The 21,454-nt window shown below is 38.7% G+C and overlaps 4 protein-coding genes across 6 annotated transcripts; 2 read left to right on the forward strand and 2 right to left on the reverse strand.

Annotated features, from left to right (window-relative positions):
* Positions 1-630: 630 nt before the first annotated feature.
* LOC108862483 (uncharacterized) lies at positions 631-2,967 on the reverse strand. Of its 2 annotated transcripts, XM_018636635.2 has the most exons (3): positions 1,642-2,967; positions 1,049-1,385; positions 631-769 (listed from the first exon to the last, which is right to left on the reverse strand). In XM_018636635.2, the coding sequence occupies exons 1-3, from the start codon at positions 2,965-2,967 to the stop codon at positions 714-716; spliced, it is 1,719 nt and encodes a 572-aa protein (XP_018492137.2). In that variant the 3' UTR covers positions 631-713. The 2 variants fall into 2 exon arrangements, with proteins under 2 accessions (XP_018492137.2, XP_018492129.2); XM_018636627.2 differs by lacking the exon at positions 631-769 and having other exon boundaries at positions 888-1,385.
* A 3,111-nt stretch (positions 2,968-6,078) lies between these two features.
* Positions 6,079-8,415, reverse strand: LOC108862901 (uncharacterized). Of its 2 annotated transcripts, XM_057006341.1 has the most exons (8): positions 8,226-8,415; positions 8,051-8,103; positions 7,657-7,930; positions 7,493-7,554; positions 6,895-7,093; positions 6,702-6,798; positions 6,520-6,602; positions 6,079-6,350 (listed from the first exon to the last, which is right to left on the reverse strand). In XM_057006341.1, the coding sequence occupies exons 2-8, from the start codon at positions 8,096-8,098 to the stop codon at positions 6,343-6,345; spliced, it is 771 nt and encodes a 256-aa protein (XP_056862321.1). In that variant the 5' UTR covers positions 8,099-8,103; positions 8,226-8,415; the 3' UTR covers positions 6,079-6,342. The 2 variants fall into 2 exon arrangements, with proteins under 2 accessions (XP_056862321.1, XP_018492672.1); XM_018637170.2 differs by having other exon boundaries at positions 8,051-8,414.
* Positions 8,416-14,550: 6,135 nt separating this feature from the next.
* On the forward strand, positions 14,551-16,326 carry LOC108856946 (berberine bridge enzyme-like 2). Its single transcript, XM_018630856.2, has one exon. It carries the CDS (start codon positions 14,585-14,587, stop codon positions 16,184-16,186), a length of 1,602 nt encoding a protein of 533 aa, XP_018486358.1. The 5' UTR covers positions 14,551-14,584; the 3' UTR covers positions 16,187-16,326.
* A 764-nt stretch (positions 16,327-17,090) lies between these two features.
* Positions 17,091-20,996, forward strand: LOC108860851 (arogenate dehydratase/prephenate dehydratase 1, chloroplastic). Its single transcript, XM_018634705.2, has 11 exons — positions 17,091-17,545; positions 18,807-18,873; positions 18,965-19,058; positions 19,144-19,344; positions 19,421-19,501; positions 19,587-19,682; positions 19,769-19,846; positions 19,930-20,019; positions 20,098-20,165; positions 20,250-20,331; positions 20,411-20,996. The coding sequence occupies exons 1-11, from the start codon at positions 17,302-17,304 to the stop codon at positions 20,465-20,467; spliced, it is 1,158 nt and encodes a 385-aa protein (XP_018490207.1). The 5' UTR covers positions 17,091-17,301; the 3' UTR covers positions 20,468-20,996.
* The last annotated feature ends 458 nt before the right edge of the window (positions 20,997-21,454 follow it).

A 21,454-nucleotide genomic window follows, 5' to 3' on the forward strand; every position in this document is an offset into this window, starting at 1 on the left:
TCTATTACGATCACAGATTCACAATATCTTTATTCAAACTCAAGTCGTCTATATGAACTCATATAATCATGTCTAAGATAAAGATAAATAAATAAAGAGTACCTCTGATTCCTGGAGCTCTTCTTGGCAGAGAGGAAAGAAACGATGTTGAAGGAGCAAGGTAAGTGGTAATGTGGAGAATGGAGACACTAATAGTGGATGGGTTGTCAATTTATTTTATTTTTGAGTGTAGATATTAGTAAACAATATATTTAGAGTGTCATCTTTTAACCTAGTCTTTATGTTTTATATAAAAGTAATGAAATATGATTATTTGGGTTGTCTTGGAATGGACTTGCCAACTCATGTTAGTTCGTTTCCAACTTGCAAAGCAAACGTTGTTTGGAATCTTTTAACTTTTCCAAAAGCATAAGGAACAGATTGTATAAAGAACAACCTAACCCCATCTAGTTCTTGCTTTTTGTTCTATTATTTTACTCTCCAGTTTTGTTACATATACTAATCAACAAGAGTTAGGTTATCAAAAGCTTACAAACAAAAACATCCCTGCGTCTCATTTATTTTATTAATTCAAGATCTAAGAATCATCTTTCTTGGAATCTTAGATCAATTATTTAACGTTTGATGAGTACAACAACAAAAACGAAACACATAGGTCTATTAGTGATCTACCCTGGAAATATTGGCCCGTTAAAACTTTCAGCCCAAGATGTTTAGTTTTTCCGGAGAACTACTTGAGCACATCCACACGATAGAGTGATTCTTTTACCTACAAAATCAAAAGCAGCATGAGAGAAACGATCCCGTTGTTGTGAATGGAGAATTTAGGCTGTGTTCTTTTGATCAACGAAATTTAAATCAGATAAAAAAAGATGGCAAGTTTAAGAGTTTTTATAGATGAAAAAGAAGTTTAGTGAGGTCTTACAAATCGTAGTATTGACTTAGTTTAAGTTTTGAACCAATGTTACCCTATTCATATTGACAATAATCAAAAATTCAAAATGTTACAAAAAGAAATCAACATGTAACAAGTAGTTTGATTCACTACCTGACTTATCGGAGTTGCTCGTCCACTTATACCCTGTCGGTATTGAAAAGGGATCCACCATTTGTGCCTGCTCCTCTTCCAACCGTCGCTGTGCACTTTTCCCGGTGCCCGTTATGTTCAGTCTTCGCCAAGACGACGCCGAAAACGTTGAGCGTGAACTTGTTGACGTTCTTATGTCGCATGTTTCCTCACTCTCCACGTCGCATTGGTCTTCGACTGCAGCTGAGAGGTGTCTCGGGCTCGATAGAGGTGTGTAGAACTGATCCATCGGCCGGAGAGGCACAAACTTGCTGAATGTCATGACTATCTTCACCGTTGGTATCACCGGTATCGACAACTGAGTCCCACCAAAAAAAAACAAAATGTATTCAGTACTGTCTAATTATAGGTTGACCTATAGAACCAAACAGAAATTTTGACTTTGAGACCAAACCAAAAATTGATAGTGTCACCTAGATTCTACACTTTTTTTTCCTCGTACCTTGTAATGTTTTGCCACATCAGCACTCATCCAATAAAACTATAACACGTGTGACATTTATTGTACTAATATAATTCTCGAAAGAGAAATTTCAAAGGACGGCCGTTTATACCTTCACCGGGAAAGTTCCCGGCGGGAACTTAGCGGTGAGCAGCTCCCTCATTCTCCGTACTGCTTTAACTTTGTTGGCTAAGATATCAAGCAGAGGAAGCAGCTCCTCCGTCTTCAAAGGAAAATCCTCCGTTAACCAAACCGTCGGACTCAAACTCTTCACGAACTCCTTCTCTTTGATCCGCGGCGCGGAAGCCGCCACCGGAACCCCCTCTACCGGCAAAGAAACCGACTTTCTCCTTCTCGCTGCCTGAAACTCTTTCTCCTCAACTTTGGAACAACCTTGCTCCCTCCATAACGGTTCTTCTGAGAAACTCCGATAATTCTTAAACCCCGAAGAAGACGAGTTCTGCTCTGTTTCTCCGACAGCGACAACTTTCCTTGACTTGAAACTGAAACTCACGTTCTCCACCTCGTAACCTTTCGCTCTCCACTCTCCGACCGTTTCGGTCTTCACCTGCCGCCGCCAGTTCCTCATCTCGACTAGCTCCGCTCTCGTAACGTCCATCCCGGGACGGTACAAGCTCGTCTGAGAGCAGAAACCGGCGACCTCACCGTCGCTAATCGGATCGTCAGCGTTTTCAAACGCGTTCGAGATCGTTTTATCGTCTCTGTTCAGCACGAGCAGCGTGCCGGGAGCCACGTCGAGAAACTCCTCCCCGTCTCCGAGGAAGAGAAAGCTCTGGCTCGCGCGTCGGATCTTGAACCCGTCGAACCCCGCCAGAGAAGTATCCGCGCGCAGATCTCCGCCGCGTTTCCAGATCCTGTACGTGTCGGAGGGAGCGATCTTTCCGACGAAGGGGATCACGGAGCTCTCGAAGTGGAAAGACACCTCCATGTAGAAGTCTCTCATGCGGCGGAGCACGGCGATCAGACACGGCAGCCTCCGTCTCCATTTGCGCCACGCCGAGCGACGCTGGTGACGGAGCACCGTCTCCGTGATCTCCGAGTCTCTACGGCGGCAGAGCGCCTCGTGCAGGGGGCTCCATCCGGCGGCGTTCTGGAGCGTGATATCGGCGCCGGCGGAGGAGATCGTCTCCGCCGCGAAAACGTCGCCTATCCGCACCGCTAGATGGAGAGGCGTCTCGCGCAACGGGACGTCGCGGCGGTCGATCAAGGCGGAGATCCGCTCGGCGAGTCGCTCCTGGCTCACGGAGTCTGACTCGGTGTGTATCTGCTCTGGCTCGGTTAGCTTAGGCAAGGAGGAGACGAGGCGAGTCAAGCCAGCGTGGTCACCTAAAACGACGGCGTAATGGAATGGACTGTGAGCATAATCCTCTATAGTAGTGGCACTGGCGGGTATCTTCACCGGAGACGACTTCGCCATGTTGTTACGGGGCGGTGCAAAATGTATTAACTCTTAAACAGAAACAAATATGTTACGTAGCTATCTAGACAAGAGTCAACGGAAATATATTTGTTTCCATAACTTTTTGGTCAAGTGAGTAACTGTTTATTTATTTGTTTTGGCAGCAATTTATTAAAAATTTAGATTTTTAAAAAATTTAAATTAGATTATATCAGCTTTTTGTAATGAAGAATAATTAACAAAAAGATGTGCACATCCTATTATAGTATTTTAATATTTAAAAGAATGGGATTCATTTGAAAAAAGATTTTTTTAAAAAAATAATAAGTCAGTGCAAAAGAAGATATAATTAAATTATGATGGTGTATTTTACCATACTAAATTAAATGTTTGGTCAAATATCAAGCAGTGAATCATGATGTCATATTAGATAACAGTATATATAACAGTTGGAATAGCAAAAACGTTTTTCTTTTAATATAGCTTTAAAAAAAATTGGATCTTAATATTTGGCCGTAAGTAATAGGTCATCTGTATGTTTTTTTGTTTTGTTTTAATAGCTTTGTAAGCATATATTCTAATGGGTTTTTGTATGTTTGATGAGATGAATTAATTTTGGATTAGTTCTCAACTTGCTGAATGGAATCAGAGTCTATCAGACTTCTCTTTGTTGCTGTCTATTGCTTTGGGTTCAGTTGCGGTTCCTGTCCAAACATTAACCTTTCGAGTCTTGCCCTCATATTAGTTTCACATGCTTTTATCAGTAAACACGCTCCCGGAAAAAAAAGAAAATCTGAAACAAAATAATCATATTTTAATAGTTCGTGAAGTACTCAAAAATGAACTTTTATAATTTTATATGTATAATATCACATTTTATACATATAACATAAAAAGTTTATATAATACATGTTTATGAAAACATGTCATTTATTCTAAGTCCTCGTGAAGAGGTAGGAATAAACGGTTCACCTGAGCAATCCGTAGATTACAGAAATATGCTGAATTCCTGAATCTTTTGTCTGGAAATTTTCTGGAACCCATTTGGGTTGTATTGATCATTCTGGTCAGTACTGGTCTAACATGTTTAGATGTCCTAAACAAATTTTTAACAATCTATTTAACATTTTTCTTAATAATCATATATAAATATATATAATATAAAATATCATATTAACTTTTAACTAATTCAACTACATTAATAGTTATTGAATATATTAAAAAAATTAATTGTTATCAATATTTGTTAATATTATCACCAACATTTTCACCATAATCAATCATGTTTTACTAAAATCAACTTTTAATACAAAATATCACATTAAAAATATTTTACTTAAATTTTATATATTTTTACTTATATTTTATTAATTTTTACTTATATTTTCATATGATTTTATTAGAGTTTATATGTAAACATAATTTATATTTATTTAATAATAATAATATTTGTAAAAATATTAGTTTTATTTATATATTTTTTATTAATAAATATGTTACACGGATAATAAAAACAACTAAATAAATTAAAGAAACATTAGTTGCACTAATCTCTAAGAGTATTGGATTTTATCACTGGCTAATAATTATAAAAATATGTATAATTATAAATATTAATAAAGAAATTAAAAATATGTCTTGGATGTACTAATAGTTGGATTGGATGGCTTCCCTAACCTGCCTTGATTCCTAAGGTATACAACTTCCACATCCCCACTGTACTTTGAAAGCATGATCAGACAGTGTCGTGAATAGTTCACGGGCCAGTAACCGATCGGGACAACATTCAGGCTGATACCCAACCATCAACTGCCTGAAAGTGGATCCTGAAATTGTTTCTTTAATTATTAGCAAACATAAAACCAAATCAAATGCAATGAAATATACGAGCAGTAATAGTAATAATCAAATTTAAAGTGCATTTTGGGGGTTAAATATTGAATCCATGCCGGTCAGTAATCAATACGATCTATTCAATCCTCAAAACCAAAATATAACACATGGAAACCAAACTGGAATTGTTTTTTTTTTTAACAAACCTTCACTAAAAAAGATAAACAAAAGAATATAGTACATAGGGATTTTAAAAGCTTAAAGAGGCCTTAGCTAAGGTATCATCAGTTTCAGAGTTGTAGGCGAATTGAACAGTAAAAACGAGGGTATAGGAGTCCGAGAACACTGTCAATGTTCGAACTTCCACACTAAGTGCAGCTTGCAACAAGAGCAGAAGAGACGAACTTGCAGTAGCTGGATAGTACAATGCCATCCACATCACATGATTGGAAAAGATCCACCAATTCCATGCAGCATCCACGAAACAAGATAAACCAGTACCGAGTATAGAATAGGAGCTCTATAAATTTAGCTTTGCAGTATAGGTCTATATCACAGGCTTTTCTGATTTAGCTTTGCAGTATAGGTCTATTTTTATCTTCCTCTCATGTAAATATGCCTATTCTTATGATCTTTATCAATAAATTTGAAATTTTATCAAAGTAAAAGTTGGAACAGCTACATTTGGCGTAGCAGCGAGTCAAGGAGCACTTCTTCTCGCCAAATACTCGTGTCATGGTACATCAACCCCATCTTGACTTCTCCTTAAAATGTATGTGTATGAACTTGAGTGATTTAATGTTTAACATAATTTTGCAGGGACTTGTCGAGGTCGTGAAGAGACAGTTTAATAAAAGCCTTTGAAGCCCCACAAGTAAGTTTTTCTCTTTATTCTCCTGTTTCTTGGTTTAAGTATAAGCTGAAGAGTTTGGCGTAGCAAGTCTTTGGAGCTGAAAAGTTGAACTCTTCGGTTGTGTCTTATGTGCAAAACATTGACAGGATGTATGCAGCTTCCACTTTCTTGAGAAAGGACTTCAGTACACTGAAAGAGTGAGACAAGCCACAGCTCGTGAACATTGTCTTTGTTCCTCATATACCATTATTGAATTTTGCATATTGATGTTTTCCGTTTATTTTCGTATGCAGACGCTTGAATTTGTTTGGGCTTATCGATTGTCTCCTGGAAACAGAACACAAGACAATGCACTGTCATTTGAACAGCTGTAACTGAGATTTGTGCCTAAACCAGTTTGGTTTTCTTGGTAAATAACTGTCTAGCAAATAGAAAACTATACGAGGATTAAGACCACTACTGGGGTGGATTGGTCCGTCCAACTCATTAGTATTTTGCTAAGTACTTAAAATCATATACAATGTCAGCTATGAGTTGTGAATCTGTATAACATGGAATTTGTCAGAACAAGATGTGAACAAATTGGCAACAATGGTGCGTGCACTGAGTTAACAGCTCTTCAACAATGTCTCTCCTTTGAACGACAAATATGTGAATCACATTCAAAAAATTTCTATTGGAAGGCTCTGCTCGCTCTGTAATCACCATCAAACCCCTATTAAAAACAAATCCAAAAACATATCAGTTTCCTCCCATTAATCAAAGAGAAAGTAACTAATGGGGGCTGACTCAATCCAGGTCAAAGTTTGAAACTTCAGTGTGTAAAGAGTTTGAGAATTGATCTTGTGTTGCATATATATAACAATGGAGAATGAAAGACTTGCCATAATTTTGGCGCACGCCTGTGAATTTGTGGATTGCCTTCAAAAGGGAACCATATCTCATATACTTCAACGATCCCATATGTCTATCAACAAAGAAAAAGAACCAACTTGATGAGATTTGGCTCTTTGTGTTAATGATGGTTAGGAATTTCAGAAGGAGGAGTACAGAGCTAGGCACATACACTATCTCAGTGTATCGAAGTCTCCAAGCCGGGAAACCGAGGTGGCTCCTTACAGGTCCATAAACCAGCAACAGATCAGGACCCTGTACATTCTCACCTGCCAGAGTTCAGTTTCAGATCATCAGTTTCTTGTTCAAGAAAATTTCAATATGTATATTTAAGCTCCCATACGAGAGAGAAATCAACCACTAACCAACAACTCTTAATGCTTCGTTCAGATGAGACTCTGTAAAAACGTTTTCCCCTTCTTCTTCACCCTTGTCAGGATGGCTGGATTTCAAGTACTTCTCAAGTAGTATGTTGGCTGCTTTCACAACAGCTTCTTTATTGTTAGAAGACGAAATGAATTCTAAAGCAATGCGGTCAGACGAAATATCCCTCTCACCAGTCTCCTGCAAACAGGTAAAGTAGCAATCAAAAATAGCTCCCATTTGCAGATACTTTTTACTAATGTGTAAAGGTTTCTTTATATCATGAGCTAGGGAGAAGCTAAAAGATTTTGATTCATGACCACAGTAGCACTATCTGTTTAACCGTCGGCATTCTTTCAGGAGCTGTATGGGCTAATGAAACGTGGGGTTCATATTGGAATTGGGATCCGAAAGAAACCTGGGCATTTATTACTTGGACCATCTTCGCAATTTATTTACATATTAAAACAAATAGGAATGCTCGAGGTATAAATTCTGCAATTGTGGCTTCGCTAGGTTTTCTTTTAATTTGGATATGCTATTTTGGCGTCAATCTTTTAGGAATAGGTTTACATAATGGTATGCTTTATAATATCATACCTGTAACAACACTGAACGTGGCACCATTTCAAGGATCATATCCTTGGATTTCTTCAATAAACCTAAAGAAGCCAACTCGCTCTAAGAGATCCTCCTCATACATATATATATATATATTGACGAATGAAGAGTTGGAGATTGTTTTGATAAAAGCAACTTCTTACCTTGGGAGTCAAAAAGACCAACTTGTTTCACCCCAATGGTCGTTAGCCATTGCAAAAGCTCAATAACCTTGGAAACATCTCGAGCTGCTGCTTCGATGTCCACTACAACAGCTAGACACTTGAGCTTTTCGATATCGATAGAACAGTATCTTTGAATCAATCCTAACGAGATTGCATAGCTTTCTATCGCCTCAAAGATGCCAGAGACAATGTGACATAAGCTCACAATAATGTGTATGAAACGCCATAGTAAATCCAGTCCAAAATCAACAATCTGTGGAATACCAAATAAAAAAGAAAAAAGAATTACACAAAAACATGTCGAACAAATAAATAACTTGAGAATTCATTTTGATCATAGAGAAAAAACGATATGGAAGCTAAAGAAACTCACTTGACCAATACAGGAATTTAGGACCAGCATCGGATCATTGAAATCCATATAATCTGCGGATAAATCGAAACAAAAATAAGATGGGTCTATTAGCTCAGAACTTCTTTTTTGATCGTAATCAGGGGGAAGAAAAAAAAGGAAGAGTTTTTGGGAGGTGAGAAGAGAAAAGAGAGACACTTTCGAGTGTCTATTAGCTTCTTGATCAGACCCAGAATCCTAATTTTTGGTGATAGTTCGCTTAAACCTTAGCAAAGTTACGTGTGTGTTGCGAAATTTTAACTCTGTTTTTGAGACGAGGACCGTCTGGGGTTCTCTTAACTCTTTTATCTTCTCTTGTCACGGTTTTCTTGTGAATCACATTTTTTTTTGTCTTTATCAAAATCGAGATAATACACATGACTTTATACTAAACTAAAACCAGTTTTCTTTAATTAACCAGCATAAACTTACAAATCCAGAGAGAGAAGAGAGAGAAAAGAGAGAAGTGAGATCTGAGAGAATCCCGTCAACGGCCGCGCATCTGTGCGCGTGTCGGCGACGGTGGTTTCTTTTTCCGTTCGTTTGTGTAGCTGATTCTCTACTTGTTCTGACCGATGCTCCTAACCGATATACTGACAGATCTGGGTTAGGGTTTGGCTCCGGTGATGGTGGCTACTCGTCTCTTTCTGGTTTCGCGGTGAGGTTAAGGATGGCGGGTTGTGACTTCAGATAGTGGTTCAGTTCAGTTTGTGTGAGCTCCGGGATGGAGAGGTTCCAATAGTTCTCCAGTCGCCGTCAAGGTTCCGGGGGTAGAGGCGTCTTAAGCTCTGCACCGCCGGCAAGTCCCTGGAAGGTGGAGGCTTTCTCGGCTCCACCGTTGTCGGATTTTGGTGTTCTAGGGTTTTAGGGTTTGTTCCTTTTGTCTTTTTATGTTTTCGGTTTGGTTGTGGTGTTCGTTCTGTAGTCGAAGATACGTTGAGGCTCTCTGATGGTATTTGGTGATGGTTTCCTCGGATCTACAAAGGGCTTTTAAACGATTACGGTTGAGTCTCCGGTCAGTTCTGGGAAGATTCGCCGTGGAAAGTGTAGACGACGAAGATGGATGTTATGGTGGTGGAGCCGGTGTGTGCGGCGTCCTCTTCGACAAGCTTCCTCAGATTGGATCTCGTGGTGAAAATCGATCGACGCGTGTGACGCGTGAGGAGGATGGAGACACGTGTTTGGGTTTGCGTGTCGGAGTGTCGAGCCGAGTGGGTCTCGAGTTGGTTTGTAGTTGGGCCTTAAGGCCTGTTTGTTTTTTCGATCCTCTTGTTGGGTTTGAGCTTTAAGGCTCTGTTTATTTATGTCGGTTATTGGACTTGGATCCTTTCTTTAATATAATCAGATGGGAGAAAAAAAAACTTACAAATCAAACCAGTCAACAATTAAAGTGTTGCTTCTTGCTTGGTCAGAGTGATGTAGGCCACTCTGCACCAACAAATAACCTTTCATTTAACTTTCAAGAGTTATGCAGCCGTAGTTTTCGGTTTACAAAGTGATGTGTATAGGTTCACTAGTTGTGCGTAAAAAAAATATGTACTCTATTGAGTAGGAACAATGTAAACCGGTCCACTCATGTGGTAGGGGGACTGTTCGCAGCACCAACAGCTACTGTTTTGGCCTGAGTAGCCTTATCAACTAAACACTCAGATCCAATCATCTGCTTGATTGTTTTTTTCCTAATAAATGTTAAATTTTGTTTTTCTTAAGAAAACTTTTGTACATTAGATGCCTACCTCTGTTATTTAACTGCAGAATAAAGAATGAAACTGAACATTTCTCTATACTTTATTTTGAGCCAAACTATCGTCATACTTCCGATCACTTGCCTCTTGATTGTGGATAGCTTGTTCCTGATATTTTTATCAATTACTTTTGATAAGAATAGTAAGTGAGAGTTTTTTCTCGAGAAATTCTTGAATTCAACCCTAGAGTGAACCTTTAGGTTCAACCAACCAATATGATTTCGTTATTTCATATTTAATATCTTTTAAAAAAGAAAATGATACAGGAAAATGAGATAGTGTGCCACGTCACAGGAACCACGTCATCAGCTCAAGAAAGACTATAAATAGTCAGAGAATTCATTAGATAAAAAATAATAAGAAATTGTAAAAGTTTGTTTTCTTCTTCATCTCTTCCTTTGTTACTTTCCGGGAAAATCTCCCATGATTTCCTCATTGTTGCTTTGATTGATTCATATCAATCTTAGCTAGTGTGAGAAGTGGATCGTTGTTTTATGAACAATGGATCCAAATCTATCGATTACGTTTTTTTCTTTATCAAAGGTATCAGAGCGTGTCTTTCCTCGGAAAATCCATGGCTACAATACAATCACAAGCTGTACGTAGCGAGACGGTGGTTCGCGAAGTCGAAGAAACCTTCCGATCAAGAATTGAATCCTTCGAGAAGACCATCGCTTCTCAACACGCCAGAATTGAGAGTAAGGTATCTGAGTTTTTAGGTTTCGTTCACTCTGTGGTTTTCGGATCAGAGGATTCGATCAGAACGCGGAGAAATGATTCTCAAACACTCATGGTGGAGCAGAAGCAAAAGATCAATCAGATTGAGGTTGCTGAGAATCCATTCGTTGAGCTGCTAAGGTTGCGAGAAACTAACGGAGTCGTGGAATATCATGAGAGATTTGAGATGCTTAGATCCAAGACTAGCTTATCTGAGGAGTATATGGTTAGGCCATTTTTGGATGGATTGAAGATGGATACTCAAGCATATGTCAGAAGGTTTCAACCTCAGTCCATTCGCCAGTGTTTGATTTTGAGAAAAATGTATGAGAAAGTTCAGCACAAGACTTCTACCAGTGAATCACGTCCAGCAGCAGCAGAAAGTTATGAAGTGAACTCGCTGAGTACAGAGATGAATGACTTGTTGCAAGACAAACAATCACTTAAAGATAGCGATTCAGTTCTTGATACTGGTTGTGTTCATCAGATGGCATTGATTCCTACATCTGAGATCGACTTGTTTCAAAACAAGGTACCAAACTCTACCTTGGAACCAAGCCATAGAGATAGAGTAGAGGGAATGGAACTTGTGTTGCTTAAGAATGATCAACCACAGTCATGTGAGAGTTTTTTGGTGGATGGTATGTGCTGTGATATGAGAAATAATGTTTGGATTCCTCCAAAAGTTGAGCATGCGTATGTTCTGGATATTGACATGGTGGAGGAACTGACTGAAGAATCAGAAGAGGCTAGGTTGAAGCTAGTTGAACACCACTTGTTTGATCATTTGCTTCAGAGGGTTAGTTATAAGAAGAAGCTACCGAGGTGTCAAAAGAATTGGAAATTCAAGTATAAAATGGTGAATCTGGAGAGATTCATGCCACAAAAGAATCATTATACAACTGTGGGGACAAAGCATCACAACTCCAACAGTTTATGTGTTAGTGATCAATTAGGATCAGTGGAGAAAAAGAACACTTGTGATCGTTGGAGAAGTCAGTCATGGTTCCTGTGCAAACTGAGATTGATGCTTCATTTACAGAGTGAAAAATTCAAGTCTGTTTGGGAGGATGTTACATACACGTTTGATGCAGAGTTGCCACTTCTCAACAAGAGAGAGCTGTTACGAATTCAGAAGTGGATAGTGCTCTTTCCGACCACAGTCTGTGAGCAGCACATAAACAAAGTAGAAAAGGAGCAAGATGACTGGGATTTTAAAGCTTGGAAGATCAGTATATCCTCTTTCGATGGATTGGCCGTACAAATGAGGAAGAACAAGTGGGACTGTAACATCACAGATTTGGAGGGGGACGAGTTTTACAAGATTCAGATATGTGTTGGTGATACTACAAACTTACCGTTTGATCCAGGAGGATTGTTTGTCTGGCAAAGCGTGGTGCTATAGTGGTGTATAAATATCAATGGGATGGAGAGAACAAGTGTGAAGGTTGTGACTTGATTCACAAGTTAGTCAAAGGACATGATCCCGTTCTGTAATTAGCACGACATCACAGGATGAGTTTCCATTCAAATTGTTCCATCTTCGTTCATTTGAGGTGTAAATTGCAACCAAAACAAGATCCAAAGATTAAAGAGGGGATGTCATATCTGAGATTCCCACATTTAAGCGAGAAGATCACACTGTCCAGGGAAAGGTTCTTGTTTGGTGAAACAAACACCGGTCAAGTTAAGAGTTGTGTTGCTGATTTCATCACTTCAAAAGTGTTTCATGTGAAAAGACCACCTGAGATAATTTTCGGTGATGTGGCTCCCTTGATTTGGGGTTTTCTCAGAATTTTTATGCATGTGGATATCAAGAAGACTTGGTTTTTACTGAAGGTCACGACTTGCTGCAGAAGCAACTCCTTAAGGTTCCAACACTGTTTACTGTTACCATCTTGCCAGAAAGGAAACAACCTTCTAAACATGAAGCTGGGAATCTGTCCGAAAATTGTGATCAAGGGTCAGTGAGTGATTCACAGTGAGACATCTGTGGAAACGTAAAGGTTGAGAATGGCAAGGGCAAGCGGCAACAGTGAGGCATGTATTGTGTAAGGGACTTCTATTCAGAAGTTGTAGTACTTTTAGAGCTATGGCATCAGTGAATCAGTATCCTGCAATAGAACCTTGAGGACAAGGTTCTCTCAACAAGGGAGATTTGATACATGAAAATGAGATAGTGTGCCACGTCACAGGAACCACATCATCAGCTCAAGAAAGACTATAGTTAGTCAAAGAATTCATTAGATAAAAAATAATCAGAAATTGTAAAAGTTTGTTTTCTTCTTCATCTCTTCCTTTGTTACTTTCCGGGAAAATCTCCCATGATTTCCTCATTGTTGCTTTGATTGATTCATATCGATCTTATCTAGTGTGAGAAGTGGATCGTTGTTTTATGAACATTGGATCTAAATCTATCGATTACGTTTTTTTTCTTTATCAGAAAATAAAATATTGTCAAATTATATTAATATTTTTAAACTAAAAAATAAAAATTAATATTGATTGCAAACAAAAATACGTTTTAGAAAATTATATTTTTAATACCGTCAGCCAAACACTAAACCCTAAACCCTAAATCTTAAACCCTAAATCCCTGGGTAAACCCTAAACCCTTAGATAAATTCTAAATCCTACGATTTAAGATTTATCCAAGGGTTTATGATTTATCCAAGGATTTAGGGTATAGTATTTAGGGTTTAGGGTTTAGTGTTTTGCTGATTATGTTAAAAATATTTTTTTTTAAATCCAAAGATTTAGGATCTATCCAAAGGTTTACCTTGGATTTAAAGTTTATGATTTAGGATTTAGAGTTTAGTGTTTTGCTGACGGTATTTTAAATATAAAATTTTTTTTTACGACTAATATTATTTTCTATTTATTTTTTATTTTAAAAACATAATAAAACTTGACAATATTTTGTTTCCTTTTTTAAAAGATACTGAATATGAAATAACGAAATCCTATTGGTTGGGTGAACCTAAAAGTTCACTATAGGGATGAACCCAAGTATTTCTCTTTTTTACTCACCATGCATGCGCCTCAGAGTCGGCAGTAAAATTTTGGGATTGTAAATGAGCAAAGGAAGAAATTATAATTTTGGGGCCTAAATTTCTTTTTACAAATTTGAAGTTTATATCCATATAATTTTTAAAAAAAAAATTAAGAGCTTGAAACGAAGCCCAAGATCAGTTTTGTTGCGCCTATTCCGTTCTCTCCAAATTGTGTGCGCTGTAGCTTTAAATGCATATCTCAAAAAGTCTAAACCACATATATCTTGTTCCACCATAAATCTATTTTTGGGAAACAATTTGATCCAACAATTTGGGAAACAGCATAATGTGAAAAGTGAACAAGTTATATGAACTAATGCTTCTTTGTAAATATTTCACTGTTTTGTTTGAGTTCTCTGTGTTCAAAGTTATAAGAGCATTATCATTATCGGCCACACTGATCTTGTTTTTCATTCTTTTTTTTTCTGGTAATCCTGTTTGTTTTTCATTCTTCTCAATCAAAATCTAATAAATGCTATAAGAAACACGAGGTTTACAACCATCATTTTCGTTTTTCCTTTTCCAGCTGTTATAACCATCGTACTCAACTATAAATTATTTCTTCAAATTAGAGTCCCCGCCTGCACCCAGGTAGGGGGTTCGATCCACGCCGGAGGGAACTACCTTGCAACGCTCTTGTCACCCACACGGATATGGGCCATGCTTTCGGCCCATTTGAAAAACTGGGAGGGGCGTCTATCCGTGGGCATTCCTTCCCCTTGGGGATTAGTCTGGGCCTTCTGGGCCTGGGATACCCCCAGGTTAAACAAAAAAAAAAAAAAAATTAGAGTCGTAACAGAAGATAAACAACATTGACTAATAATAATACTAACGAGAAAAACCTTGACTTTTAGTTTTCGTAATAGTCTATTCTAACTAAACCTAATATTAGCCAAAGGTAAGAATCACATCTAAAACTTTCAACATTAATCTATGTACTATATAAGAAAAACACAAACAAAATCAATCAAATAAAGAAAATCAGAGGAAGGAAAAAAGAAATGAAGCTCGTTTGTTTGATTTCTTTCTTCTTCTTCATCATCTCAACGTCTCTTGCCGCCGTCCCTCCTCCGAACCCAACAACACTCTACCAAAGCTTTCTCCAATGTTTCTCAAACCAAACACAATCCCCTCCTAACTCCTTATCCGACATCGTCTTACCCCGAACCGCACCCGGTTTCACCCCCACCCTCCGCGCCTACATCCGAAACGCGCGTTTCAACACTTCCACCACCTCCAAACCAGCGATCGTGATCGCGGCCCGTTCCGAGGCCCACGTTCAGGCCACAGTCCTCTGCTCCAAGACTCTGAACGTCCAGCTGAAAACCCGAAGCGGCGGCCACGACTACGAGGGCGTTTCCTACACCTCCAACGCTCCTCTCTTCGTCGTCCTCGACATGTCCAACCTCCGAACCATCACCGTCGTCGGCGAGACCGCGTGGGTGGGAGCCGGCGCCACGCTCGGCGAGGTTTACTACAGGATATGGGAGAAGACAAAGCTCCACGGGTTCCCCGCCGGTGTCTGTCCCACCGTCGGAGCCGGAGGTCACATCAGCGGCGGCGGTTACGGAAACATGATCAGAAAATACGGTCTCTCCGTAGACTACGTCACCGACGCCAAGATCGTCGACGTTAACGGGCGTGTTCTTGATCGTAAAGCGATGGGAGAAGATCTCTTCTGGGCCATTAGAGGAGGAGGAGGAGCCAGCTTCGGTGTGATCTTGGCTTACAAGATCACACTCGTCCCCGTTCCCCCGACAGTCACAGTCTTCAGAGTGGAGAAGAACTTGGACGAGAACGCCGTCGACATGGTTCATAAGTGGCAGTTTGTTGCTCCCAAGACCGACCCGAGTCTTTTCATGAGGCTTTTGCTACAGCCCGTGACTAGGAACAAGGCCCAGACGGTTCGGGCCTCGGTCGTGGCTCTGTTTCTTGGTAAGTCAAGCGATGTCTTGTCTTTAATGACAAGAGACTTCCCAGAGCTCGGTCTGAAGCAAGAGAACTGCACGGAGCTTACTTGGATACAGTCGGTGCTGTGGTGGGCGAACCACGACAACGCTACACAGGTCAAACCCGAGATCTTGCTGGACCGTAACCCGGACTCGGCGTCTTACGGGAAGAGGAAGTCGGATTACGTGGAGAAAGAGATCACCAAAGAAGGGTTGGATTACTTGATGAGGAAGATGATCGAGGTTGGGAAGACAGGTTTGGTGTTTAACCCTTACGGAGGGAAGGTGAGCGAGGTGGCTACGACAGCGACTCCTTTCCCGCACAGGACTAAGCTTTACAAAGTTCAGCACTCGATTAACTGGAAAGATCCGGGGACGGCAGCTGAGAGCAGTTTCTTGCAGCAGACGAGAAGCTTCTATAGCTACATGGCTCCGTTTGTGACCAAGAACCCTAGACACACGTATCTCAACTACAGGGATTTGGATATTGGTGTTAATACCCATGGGCCGAATAGTTACAGAGAGGCTGAGGTTTATGGGAGGAAGTACTTTGGAGAGAATTTTGATAGGTTGGTGAAAGTGAAAACTGCCGTAGATCCGCAAAACTTCTTCAGAGATGAACAGAGTGTACCTACCTTGCCTGGCAAGGCATAGGCACTAGTTTTTGGCTATGTTGTGAAGGAAAGCGACCAAGAGACAAGAGCAATATGTTATTATAAACTGATTTCTTTATTATTTTTAAAACTTGTAAATTGTAATACAAGATATGCTATCTAAAACTGATTTTTTTTTCATGGTAAATGATAGATACACTTGTTTTCAAAACCGGCCTAAAACCTAGAATTTCAGCACAAAATGAAAAGCTTCTATGGCCCTAAGAACCCTAAAATAGTGAAACAGAATAAGAAGGGCCATCAATTTAGACCAAACTGAGATAGAATATGGGAGGGGAACTTGGAGAATCTTTATTTGTACAAAACTGGTAAGCTGGTGATCAAAGCATTCCATGGCGTCTCTAGCCACTAGTACAATATGTATCTCCATTTCTGAGATACATAACATGAGGAGGATCCTGTTTTGATTTCACCCCAAGAGGAAATAGATTTACAAGATCTAAGATTCTAAATACAGAAAACATTATAACTATCAAAATTATTTAGACGGTAAAAATGTAAAGACTCACAGTTTTATTAGTTTTATCCAATGTGAATCTATTTAATACAACATCCAAACCAATAATGATATATTCAGAAAAATCTAATTATTTATTTGAAATACGATTTTTTATATATAAAGTAATCAAATAATCTTAAAATAAATAATTGCAATAAAATTTCATTAAACTTTTAGTGAAAATATATTGATAAATCTGGTATAATTCATTGCATTACTCCAAGAAGGCAGTTACTGTATATAATTAAAATGTCCAATTTAAAACGTGAGCAAAAACTATTTATTGTTGGCAGATGGCAGCCAACTTTTAACGAAATATAATAAAGAAACATTACATATGTGTGTGCGTGTGAATGTGAGTAACGTCTTCCAAGTGTGTACCTTTTCGTCTGAGTTTCCAAGTCTGCTCTTGTTTAAAAGACCATCCAGAAAAACTGAAAATTCAGACACTTTTATTGAGCCATTATGACTCTCTATACTTTCTTACCAAACTAGTCTTTACATTGACACTTTTGTTGTCCTAACCCCCTCCAGATTTCTCTTGCACATTGTCCGATTTCGTCGTCTCAAAGAAATCTACCAACTTTTTTTTTGCTATGGCTCTGAGGTGTTTCCCCATCTGGGTTTGTCCCCAAACGGGTTATCATTACCCTCTGATGGGGTTGGACACGAAACGCTGCCTCTGGAAATGCTCCTCCTCTGCTTCCCAGAGAACTGTCACTGCCGTTGGAGGCGAGGTTCCGTACGGCCGTGAACTCAAGAAGCTCTCTGATGAAATGGGTCTGACTCAGGAGAATTCTCAGTCGGTTACCTTTCATAGGGACTTGAGTATGCTTCCTAGTGAGTCATCTCGTTCACTCCTCCTCTTCTCATGTTTGTTTTTATGGTCTTCACGTGGAAATGTTGATATTTTGTATTGTTATTGTAATTGTGGGATCCTTTGTTAAAGCAGACAACAGATCATTGCTGGTAAAATATGCTGTGGATCGTTTAAGTTTTCACAATTCTTACCTATAGCTTAGAATTTTGTCAGAAGAGCTAACATAATAATGATCATGTCCTTTCCTAGTTTTACAGGAAATCTTTTCTGGTTTGTATGATAGTTTGAATAAAATCTTTTCGTCTCTTGATTGCTGTAAAGAGTTTTTCTGACTGTTACAGATACGCTGAAATGAGATTTATGACTTTGACATTACTAATGTTTGTGGCTTAAATAGATTTATGGTATATGTCTTTTGACATAAGATTCCTTCTTTTTACTACATTTGGTAGCTGCACTTGATATTTCAGCTTCCATCTCTCTGTATCCTGTAGTCTCTCTACATTGATCAATAGTTTCCATTTGCATTGCAACATATATAGGGCTTGCTACACTTGATAATTTTCTGTTAATAATAGATTCTTTGTTTCTCATATTAGCAGTCGCATTTGATATTTCATATTCAACCTTTCTTGTTCTGTAGTCTCATAAATGGATCAATCATAGTCATCTACATCATGGCATATGGCGATATGCTATTTTAGTACTAGACTCTTTTTTTTCATATTCGTAGCTGCATTAGTGCATTTGATGTTTCAGATTTGGTCTTTCTTGTCCTCTAGGCTCATATAGATATCAAGAAAGATCCGTTTTCAAAATGGAGTACTCGGTATGTTTTGTTAATGCTAAGTTCTTTCATTCCACTGCATTTGATCTTTCTTTGTTGTCTAGTTTGAATAAATAGATCAACCATTGTCATTTAAAAATGCGCCAGCATTTGTAGGTGAGGCGCATTTGTAGGTGAAGTAACGTACCAAGCCCTAGAATAAGTATTATGAAACTCAATTATAGCCCTACAAGTACTCCATATTTTATGTTTATATACTAAAACCTTTCCTCCATATTAGCTGCATTTTGATCCCACTTGGCGTCTAGCATCATGAATCAAATCATTGTCATCTACTTCGAGTGAGACGCTTCTCAAAACGTTGGCTGTTAACAGATAGTAACGAACCAATGCCCCACCATGAAACTAAATATGTACATTGTCTGTCATGGCTTCACTTAGCTTTAATCTTGTTACCTTTTTTTTGTTACCTATTTTATATCTCCCCATTGCAGAACCGCTAACTGCAAACAGTCTTACCTCTTCTGCTGGAGATGATTCAAAAGTGAGAATTTCATTTCAGGTGAGGCACTACTTTCCTCACCTAACTCCAAACACGTGTCTTCTCTTTCTTCACTTACTTGTGTTTACATTTAACACTAATCCCGAATACAGGCATACCAGGTGCATATAGCGAGACAGCAGCACTAAAAGCATATCCAAATTGTGAAACCGTGCCATGTGAAGACTTTGAAACTGCGTTCCAGGTTTTGATTTAATCGGTCACTTCTCTAATATTATATTATTCATACCTCCACTAGTGTTTTCATATGATCTGGATTATATTTTCAGGCTGTGGAGCTTTGGTTGGTGGATAAAGCAGTATTACCGATAGAGAACTCAGTAGGTGGTAGTATCCACCGTAACTATGATTTGCTTCTTCGTCATAGGCTTCACATTGTCCAAGAAGTTCATTTGCCTGTGAATCATTGTCTCTTGGGAGTGCCTGGTGTTAGCAAAGAAGATATTAAATGCGTTCTTAGCCATCCTCAGGTTCTTCTGACCTCATATCCTTCAGTCTCTTCTAAGATGACTTCTTGATTTGAGTTTCTTTCTTTTTTCTCTCCAGGCGCTTGATCAATGTATGAAGTCTCTTAACGAGTTAGGCATACAGAGAGTCTCTGCAAAAGACACTGCTACTGCTGCTCAGGTGACATTAGTTTTTTTCTTTAGTTCAGTTCACTTAAAAGGTTGTTCTTCTTAATTAGTCATTGTTCGGCAAGAGTTTTTTTCAGACTGTTTCTTCTAGTGGCAAGAGGGGTATAGGAGCAGTGGCGAGTGTACGTGCTGCAAATATATATGGTCTTGATATTCTTGCCGAGAACATACAAGTAATTAGTCTACATCCTCTACTTTACTTATAATTCATCTGCAATCTTTGCGTTGATAATTTGGTTCTTTACAACGGGTTTTGCAGGATGATGCTAACAATGTGACCCGGTTTCTTATACTGGCGAGAGAGCCTATGATTCCAAGAACAGATCGACCATATAAGGTAACTAAAACCAGATCTTTATACACTAACTAAAATCAGCTGAAAGTTATAATGCACAATAGTAATGCTTCTGTCTCTGTCAGACAAGTATTGTGTTCTCGCTAGAAGAAGGTCCTGGTGTGCTGTTCAAGGCCTTGGCTGTTTTTGCTTTAAGAAGCATTAACTTATCCAAGGTCAGTTCTGAAACTAAAATTGTATACTACACTCAGAAGATAAGGTATATGTGACATGGCTTTTGTCTTTTTTTTTAGATAGAAAGTCGTCCACAAAGACGGAGACCGCTAAGAGTAGTTGATGGTTCAAACAATGGATGCGCCGAGTAAGTAGTGTTCTAACGTTCACAGCATGAACACATCTTGTTTTGGAGAAAGTAGTTGAGTGATGTTATTTGTGATGACGACAGGTACTTTGATTACTTATTCTACATTGATTTTGAAGCTTCCATGGCTGAAACACGTGCTCAGCACGCCCTTGGCCATCTACAGGTCTCAGTCCTCTGCAAGCCCCAGAGTTTCAGTCTCAGGTCTAACCGAGTCTAAAGATCTTGCCTATTAATTTTTTCAGGAATTCACCAGTTTTATCCGTATACTCGGATGCTATCCTATGGATTTAGTATGTTAACAGAAGATAATCTGCAATTTTGCATGCTGTCATACCGTGCAGAACCATCTGAATACAAACCAACAGATCAGAACCAGTTTTATGGCTTTGATATACACCAAGACTCCTCTCACCAGTCTCTCAACTTCCAAACTTACCTTCAAATTCTTCATTGCTGAGACAAACAGTTAATCTTAGCTTATTGTTAAGAACATGCTTGTACATTAAATTTAGTGTTAACAGTGAATAACTTGGTAACTGTCTGAAACCAAACCCTTACCAAACATATCTAATGTTTTAGTGATTGTCTTACTCTGATTAGTTTCATAATCTTTGTTAGTACAAAAGCTGGCGCTTTGTTGTACATAAGACTGATCGTTCACAGCTGTGAGTTCCGCCACCTGGGTTCGAATCCCGGCCACTGGGGAATTAACATTTCGGCATCGCCAAGGACAGAGGACCGACATGTGGCAACACGTGACTAGTCTGGACCACTTCTGTGGGGCAGGATACCTCTGTATAATTCAAAAAAAAAAAAAAGACTGATCGTTCAGTTCAAATCAGGATATGAATACTTTTCCAAAACCAAGAAACCACTTGTCACAAAATCCTTATAATAAATGCAGTTAACAAAAGAATATTTATTGATAGTTTTGGGGTGTAATAGATTTTGAATCTAATGAAAAAAGAAAAACGTATACAGAAACAAATTAAAAAAATTAATATGGTGAAATATACACACACTTAGTTTATATCTACTAGATCTTAAAATAGGTGGTTCTGATTTATAATTTAACTAGATCTTGACCCGCGCTTTGGAAGCGCGGAATATTTTACGATGAAAAATTTCACTAATAACTTAACAAATATTTTGGTAATTTTTAAAAGTGTGTATTTAATTTTTTTTTTTTGCATTTAAATCAGCATTTTTAAATTCAACCCGATTGTGATTATACCGGTTAATTCGGAGATCTGACAATTCAATTTAGGTTTTTAAAATATTCATAT

This window comes from Raphanus sativus, chromosome 1 (assembly GCF_000801105.2).
Source record: "Raphanus sativus cultivar WK10039 chromosome 1, ASM80110v3, whole genome shotgun sequence".
NCBI classification, from domain to species: Eukaryota; Viridiplantae; Streptophyta; class Magnoliopsida; order Brassicales; family Brassicaceae; genus Raphanus; species Raphanus sativus.